The 8,462-nt window shown below is 33.3% G+C and overlaps 1 protein-coding gene across 1 annotated transcript in view; it reads right to left on the reverse strand.

Moving 5' to 3' along the window:
- Window positions 1–1,340: 1,340 nt before the first annotated feature.
- The window catches only part of trmt10b (tRNA methyltransferase 10B), an 8,501-nt gene continuing 1,379 nt past the window's right edge, over window positions 1,341–8,462 (reverse strand). Inside the window, exons 2-7 of the mRNA XM_016559990.1 lie at window positions 3,151–3,277; window positions 2,860–3,019; window positions 2,674–2,752; window positions 1,980–2,047; window positions 1,774–1,885; window positions 1,341–1,658 (exon numbers count right to left, since the gene is read on the reverse strand). Of these exons, the coding sequence (XP_016415476.1) occupies window positions 1,522–1,658; window positions 1,774–1,885; window positions 1,980–2,047; window positions 2,674–2,752; window positions 2,860–3,019; window positions 3,151–3,277 (683 nt within the window). The 3' untranslated portion in view covers window positions 1,341–1,521. The remainder of the gene's footprint in view (window positions 1,659–1,773; window positions 1,886–1,979; window positions 2,048–2,673; window positions 2,753–2,859; window positions 3,020–3,150; window positions 3,278–8,462) is intronic.

Raw genomic sequence — 8,462 nt, forward strand, 5'->3', positions numbered from 1 at the left:
AATAATAATAATAATACATTTTAGTACTTATGTAACACCATGTTTATTTCTCACGAGGTGCACCTTTGTAACTTATCTACCCTTAAACATATCGTTTCTATTAAAAAGATATTTCATTATTGTGTAGCCCTTTGTGTATCCTTATTAATCAGGACTTGGCAAACTAAGTCAATTAGAAGAAACTAAATATCATTCTCCTTTTTGAATTATACATATTAAGTATTAAACTTGATTAAATTAATAAAAAATGAACCTACATTATAAAACTGACCTGAAATCAGTTAAAACCGTCAGACACTTGTTCATGGGTTCACCAGATCTTTTATCCTCTTGGATTTTTAGAGAAGTCTGTTTGTCAACATGTATTTTTAGGCACATTTGGATAAACTGTGAATTTATGTTTAAATGAGAAACAAAACCGTTAAACAAAAATAATTCTAAATGCACACAATCCTCTTCGGTGGCAAACCAATATTTTTCATTGGCAATTTTTGGTAACACTTTCACTACTACATTTTTTTTTAAAATACAAGAATGGCATTTTGAAGAAATATAACAGTCCAGGTGTTTAAATAGTTCACCCAAAATGAAAATTTGCTGAAACTTTACAACAGTTTTAAGTTAAAAACATCTTAATGATGGATTTGTTTCTTACAAACATGCAGCTTTTCACTTCACAAGACATTAGCTGATGGACTGGAGTGGTGTGGATTACTTGTGGATTATTGTGATGTTTTTATCAGCTGTTTGGACTCTCATTCTGACGGCACCCATTCACTGCAGAGCATCCACTGGTCAGCAAATGCTACATTTCTCCAAATCTGAAGAAGAAACAAACTCCACATCTTGGATGGCCTGGGGATGAGTAAATTTTCAGCAAATTTACATTTTTGGGTGAACTATTCCTTTAAATAAGTATGATCTACAATGGGCTTTGGTGGTGTTCCAGAATGCAATACATTGTGCAGTTACAGTACAAACATCAGCCGAAAGGTTGTGCTGATGCTCAACTACACAACCAACACACGTTTTCAGTCAAGAATGGTTATTACAAAGGTACAGGCTTAATGTAATGTTCCTAATTAATTTTTTAAATAGTTCATAGATTAAATAATATATATAGTAAAAGATAATCTAACTGCCTGTATGTTTGACATTGAAAGACAGCTTTGACAAAGATTAGCAAACACAGATGTAGTTGTTAATTTATCACTTGTAATGTGATCCTTGTCACATTGAAGCATTATACTGCATATATCACTGCTATCCAGAGGCTTTAACACTGACAAAATATTCATCAGCTCAGTATTTTGACGGTTTGTGCAAAAACCATCCCCGAGACAACTGAATTAGAGCATTTCGAAATAAATCAAACGTGATACAAAAGACGCAGTCAAGTATTTTGAATATTATTGATTCAAGTTACTTCAGTCAGACAAAGTTATCCATTATAGATGAGTTCATAACACTATTACAGGCTCAAGGCCTTATAAACACTATGAAGCCAAAGTCCGCGAGTGTCTAAAGCTCTTCTGAAGGGTTTATTATGTCTGTAGATGCTGCTGACGCCACCATGTAACCTTTTCCAGGAGGGATACCAGCAGCAAGCGCTTTAGTCCAATCTTTAGTGTCCCGAAATGTCAGTAGGATTTCAAACACTGAAACACATCAGCAAATGTTAATTATACACTCAATTTCAACATGGGATGAGGAGGATTATGATTGCAGTATGTAAAAGCTGAGTCAGAGAAAGGGATCTCCCTGGTTGATGGCTAGGATTTTTGGAGTGGAAGTTTTTGGGGTTTGGCCGCTTCACCATGTACTCATCAATCGGCAGCCACGCCGTGCAAATGCCGAGCTCTTTCGCCCTCGTGTAGCTTATTTTCTTTAAGAATGCAGAGGGAGATCTTGTTTAGTTTAGCTGTTTCTCCACTATAACATCTCTTTAATAAATGATGATAGAAACACACGAGTCTCACCTTTTGTATGGTTTCATCCACTAAACCTCCTAGGATATAAGCTTTATCTTCCTCCACATACTCTAAAGCTAACATGGAAACATAATGAATATTTACATAGAACTAAAATGAAAGAAATAAATTTGGCTTATTGTAATGACAGATGTTGTTCAAGGCAGTGTTATTGTTAACTAAAATTAAAACTATTAAGAATTAATCGGTAATTGAATTAAAGCTGAAATAAAAATAAATAGAAATAACAGATGAAAAACGAACACTTAAAAAATGAAAATAAATTAAGTTGACATACTTAAATGAGTAAAACTGTAATAAAAAATTATATAAAATAATATAAATGTATATAAACTAATAAAAATTACAAAAACACATATCAAACTTAAATTCAAATAAAAGAAAAACTAAAATTGAACTGAAACATAAATATAAAAGCAAACAAAAATATGAAAATAAAAGCAATTACAAATATTAATAAATACTATAATAATAAATAACATTAAAGTTTTTTCTTATTACATTTAATCAATATAACATTTTGATGAAAATGCCACAAAGATGAACATTTTCACCATTTTGAAACAGTATGCACCAATGAATCATGCACAATAAACCCAGGACCGTGCAAAAAAAAACATTTTGATTTCATGTTGACTTTTAACTAATTCTTAATGCAGTATAGAATATGGGCGATATGAACCTTCACTTGCATCTGGAGTTAAATATATCACATCTTCAGAGGGAAACAGATGAAACCAGCTCTCCTCAGTCACATCAATCTGTGGGATTCAGAGACACAATAACAAAAATTGCTTACTGTACGCAATTTCTATGATTTTTTTTTTTTTTTTACTATAGTAGGTTTTAAAATCAAGATTAGACTAACCAAATAATTCAGGAAGCCGTCATTCATCCGAACACACTCCTTATACAGCAGACTGTCCTCTTTTAACTCCGTCAGAAACACGCGGAAAGGCTGTAAGGCTTTTTTATTGCATCCGTAAAGGCGCCTGATCTGACATGCAAGGCGGCAGATTTCCTTTGAGAAAAAAAAAAGAAAAAAAGTATGAATAAATAAAACTCTCACTTTATTTATCAAGCAAGCAGGGTCAGGTATCAACCTGCCAGACTTCTTTATATAAATGCTGTGTTTGTTTAGTAAATCTCACTTTTGGGAGACAGACAGTCAGTCGTGCTGAGATCAACACACAGGCGCAGTCCTGCTCCTCTGGCCTCCTCCAGTCTCTCTTTGGTAATTGCTTTTATGACACGTTTACTGAGCTGTGGGCGGAATTCATTCACATCTGCAAGATAGACATCTAATCAGTTAGGAAGCAGTCTCCGTTCCAGAACACAATATACAAAACTGTTCAAAAGTTTGGGGTCAGTAAGAAGTTTCCTGAAGTCTCTTCTGCTCACCAAAGCTACATTTATTTGGTCAAAAATACAGTAAAACAGTGAAATATTATTACAATTTAAAATAACTTTTCTATTTGAATATGTTAAAGCGGGGGGTCTAATGCTGTTTCATGCTTTCCGACTAAGCCTGGTTTCTCCCAAGGTTTTTTCTCCATTTCTGTCACCGATGGAGTTTTGGTTCCTTGCCACTGTTGCCTTTGGCTTGCTTAGTTGGGGACACAATTTCTGGCAACATTGCTAACTTGATTGCACAGACTTTATTGGAAGAGAGCTGAACTGGATGATGACATCACCGAATCAACAATGAACTGACTTTAGCTGGAAAAATGACTTTGTCTTCTTGTATTATTGACAAACTATTTTCCTGTTTGACACTGAAAAGCTGCTTTGACACAATCGGTATTATATAAAGTGCTATACAAATAAAGGTGACTTGACTAGACTTTACACCGTTAAAAAGTTGGATTCTCATGCTAAACATGGCCAAAGTTTCAAAAAACCAGTTGGACGTATGACGGGGTATTTCTGTGCCAAATACACTCCTTCAGTGTTCGTATAAGTTTCTGAAAGTTTTTTAAAACTGTATCGGTCTTTTATAAATCTGATAAAACTAAAGAGTCTTCAGAGATATGAAGGAGGCAATACTACTCTTTAGGTACTCAAGATTAACAAGAGATTGGCTGAAACTGTGTGTTATGTCCCCTTTAAAATGTAATTTATCCCTGTGACCAAAGTTGAATTTTCAGCATCATTACTCCAGTCTTCAGACGACGAGAGACAAATCTGATTACGAAGAAACATATTTTGTGTTAAACAGGTTGTTTTTGAAAGCTGCTCTTAATTTTCATTGATGACTGCAGTGTTAATAATTTTAATTATAGGCCTATAATTCACTGTATTGTATTCATTGTAACTCACTGTAAAACATTTTCAATGAGGAGTAAGCTAATAGCCTAATCTTTTACTATCCTTACAGCGTGTCAGTTATGTGGTGATGCACTATAAAATTAATGCGGGGCAAATTAATTGTAATAATAATTTAATAATAAAAGCTACCTAATAATAATAATAATAATAGGCCTAATAATAAAGAGAATGTAACAGGCCTACATTAATTGGAACATTAATGCCAAATCCTCCAATAAACAGTCTACAAACATGAATAACATATCAGTTGAAGTTCAGATGGTTTCCTTTAGAATTCATTTTACCAATAGCCCAAATTAGTGCTCAAAAAGAGTTAATATTGTTCATTCTTTGTGTGTGTTAGCTGCTACATACTTATATGTATATGTAGTATAAATTAGCATTACAAAACATTAAATAAAGCCATTTACAGGCAGTTCATTGTTAGTTCATGTTAACTAATGCATTAACCAACATTAACTAATTAAGCTGTTAATGTGAAGAGATGCATTAGTATATCTGTAAGTTAACATTAAGAAAAAAATTAAGTAACCCTGAACAGCGACGTTGTTCACTGTTAGTTCATGATAACTAATGCATTAGTATATGCCTAAGTTAACATTAACTAAGACTGAGTAATGCTGAACAGATGCATTGTTCATTGTTAGTTGATTTTAACTAATGCATTAACTAGCACATTCGTATGCATAAGTTAACATTAAAGTGCCCCTATTATGCCATTTCCAATAGGGATGCACCAAAATGAAAATTCTTGGTCGAGGCCGAACAAAATGATACACTGGGCCGAAGGCCAAAGACCGAATGCAGTTTTTTCGAGTTTTTTCCCCATGTATTTTGCCAATTTTTTTCACCATTGCATAAATTAAATAGCCAAAATGTGCTTTTTACTATTTTGTCTTGCTTTTCAAAGAAAAAATCAATTACAAAACAACAATTTAAAAATATTTAACACTGAACATTTTTTAACATTCTAGCAGACATCATACCAACAAAGCACAATTTAACTTAAAATTAATAAGTTAGTAAAATGTAGGTGAGATATATAATGTAGGTGAGAGTCCGTCAATTTGCTTCTCATTTTACACTTGTTCAGGTTCATCAGACTGAAAGTTTGTTCACAGAGGAAGGTACTGCCAAACAGAGAGAATATCACTTGTGCCTGTTTGCACAGACTTTTTTCAAAAGTGAAGATATTTCAGCAGTATTTAACTGGGACTTGTCTTTGCGCGCTAGACAGGCTGTCAGTCAATGCAGTTACATTTTTACGCCAGTAGATGGCGGCAAGAAACGGTCTTTATGAGTAGTCATCATTAAACCAGCCTGTTCATTCAACTAATACACATTAAAAAGCTGATTCATTCATGAATGAAACAAGGTGTTGAAGTTAATTTAACTTTGAGCGCCACTTTATAAGGTTCAATCGACGATCAACGTGTCACCTGGGTAACGCTGAAGTATGTAAATACAATGGGCAATATTGCGCCCCCAAAACTTATTGCGCTCATGTCCATATTTCGTACGATAAGTCAATATAGTAATTATTGCGACAGGCCTAGCATCGACAGCATTTTTCACCTCTTCTCGTATTTGGCATGGCGGGCCAAATTAAAAGTCACCACGGGCCAACTTTGGCCCTCGGGCCCTAGTTTGGGCACCTCTGGTTTAGAGAGACTGAATCTTAGAACTGCTTAGAACGAATCGTTTGAGAATCGCTGGAAAATGAGGTGGTATTAAATACATATTTTGAGAAAACGAGCATTTTTTTGACCTTGCATGCATGTAATCCTATTGTAGGAGACTCACACCCAAAACAATATCAGGAACCTTAAAAATGGCATAATAGGGGCACTTTAACTAAGATTGAGTAATGCTGAACAGATGCGTTGCTCATGGTTAGTTCATTTTAACCAACATTAACTAATACAACCTTATAAATGTGAACCTTATTGTAAAGTGTTAACAAAATGTCTTTACTGTCACTTTTGATCAATTTAATGCATCTTTGCTGAATAAAAGTATTCATTTCTTTAACAAACTACATCTAACAGCACTCTGATGGTTCAAGAGAAGCAAGACGATTTTTCACAGTATAAATAAGCTTTTATGCATTAAAATGTATCGCTGCCTTTCTTTGATTAACAGAAAGTTTAAAAGAACATTATTTATAATGCTGTTTGTAGCATTATAAATGCCTTTACCATCATTGATGTCTTAAAAAATATATACATTGACATATTTAAATCAAAGTAATAACCATAAATACCATAAATAAAATTAAAAATAAAACCATAAATACCATTATTTTTAACATGTAAGTTAAACATGTATGGATGGGCAGTGCTGGGAAGGTTACTTTGGAAATGTAATGGGTTACAGATTACAAGTTACCCTATTTAAAATGTAATAAGTAGTGTAGCTATTTCAGTTACATTATTAAAGTAATGTAACTGATTACATTTGATTACTTTTCTAAATTTAATTTTCTGATTTTTTCTTACTTTGTTTCTAAACTGTTAATCATTTTCAAACATTTAAAGCAGGCAGTGTTCTTCATCCCTCAAATTAAGATTAAAATAATTTAATTTTAAAGCAGCCACCACAAAATCAGACTTTAGCACCTCTTTTTACTTGGAGATCGTTCTGAGGTTAAATACAGATTTAAAATCATAACAAGATAATACAGTAATTAGCTATGATACTGTTTTTGAAATCAAATCTTTGCATAGCTATGACAGGAAACATTGGCATCTAACAAAGCCTTGGGGGAAAAAAACAGTTAATTAAAAAAAATAAAGCATATACACAAACCCAAATGGGAAATAAAACAGTTATCAAAGAAACTATTCTGTGTCCTAAACACTGGTGTCTCATATTTTAGAGCAGTCAATGCAATTTTGGAAAGAAATCAATAAAAACTGTATGCGTGTGAATATACACTACCAGTCAAAAGTTTTTGAACAGTAAGATTTTTAATGTTTTTAAAGGATTCTCTTCTGCTCACCAAGCCTGCATTTGTTTGATCCAAAATACAGCAAAAGCAGTAATATTGTGAAATATTTTTACTATTTAAAATAACTGCTTTCTATTTGAATATATTTTAAAATGTAATTTATTCCTGATTTCAAAGCTGAGTTTTCAGCATCATTACTCCAGTCTTCAGTGTCACATGATCCTTCAGAAATGATTATAATATGCTGATTAGCTGTTCAAAAAACATCTCCGCTATCTTATCACAACTTTTAGATCTGTCGATTGAGCCTGAACCTTGTCTTTTCCTTCTTAATGATGATTCTTCAGTAACCCTGACTCTAAACCAAAAACGAACTTTGTTCTCAGGGTTAACAGCTGCAAAGAAGACTATTATCAGTTTTTGGCTTCCTCCTACTTCCCTGTCAAAACAGCAATGGCTGTCCTATTTTATAGATATTGTTTGATTGGAGCGATCCACTGCCGTAATTAATAAAGCAAAGACTTCAACCATTCTCCATTGGAACCGAATACACATTAGTCTGATTTCCATTATTGAAACTTAAGTGCTGTAATGGTAAGGGATAGGAGAGCTTACTAAGATGTATGTATATGTAAAGTATATGGATTCTTTTGTTTGTTTAATTTGTCTTACCTTTATTCCATTAGACATTTTCTCCCTTTGTTTTATTAATTTCTGACATATGTATATAGTTTTCTTACACACACACATATATATATATATATATATATATATATATATATATACACACATATACATACATGTATACGTTTTCTTATTTTTTTTTTTACTCTTTTTCATGTGAGACAGTTTACCACTCGTGCATCCACTAATGTTTATCTGTTATGTTTAAATGTTTAACATTTATCTGTTGATTTGTGTGTGTCATAAACAGTATGTGGGAAAAACTAGTAGATCGATCAGAACGCGTATTATCGAACATATGAGCTCCATTAGGAGAAAGGACATAAAATATCTGGTAGCTCGTCATTTCAATGAAGCGTCACATTCCATATCGGACTTGAATTTTACGGTAATAGAACATATACCTCAGTTTCGAAGGGGTGGTGACATGGAAGGATATATCGTATGGTGTTTTTGGGCCTGCGTGTGTCAGACTCTGTTCCATGTTTTGTCTGTGTCTTGCTCCCCAG

The sequence above is a fragment of the Sinocyclocheilus rhinocerous genome, unplaced genomic scaffold (genome assembly GCF_001515625.1).
Source record: "Sinocyclocheilus rhinocerous isolate Xijiao unplaced genomic scaffold, SAMN03320098_v1.1 scaffold4514, whole genome shotgun sequence".
Taxonomy (NCBI): domain Eukaryota; kingdom Metazoa; phylum Chordata; class Actinopteri; order Cypriniformes; family Cyprinidae; genus Sinocyclocheilus; species Sinocyclocheilus rhinocerous.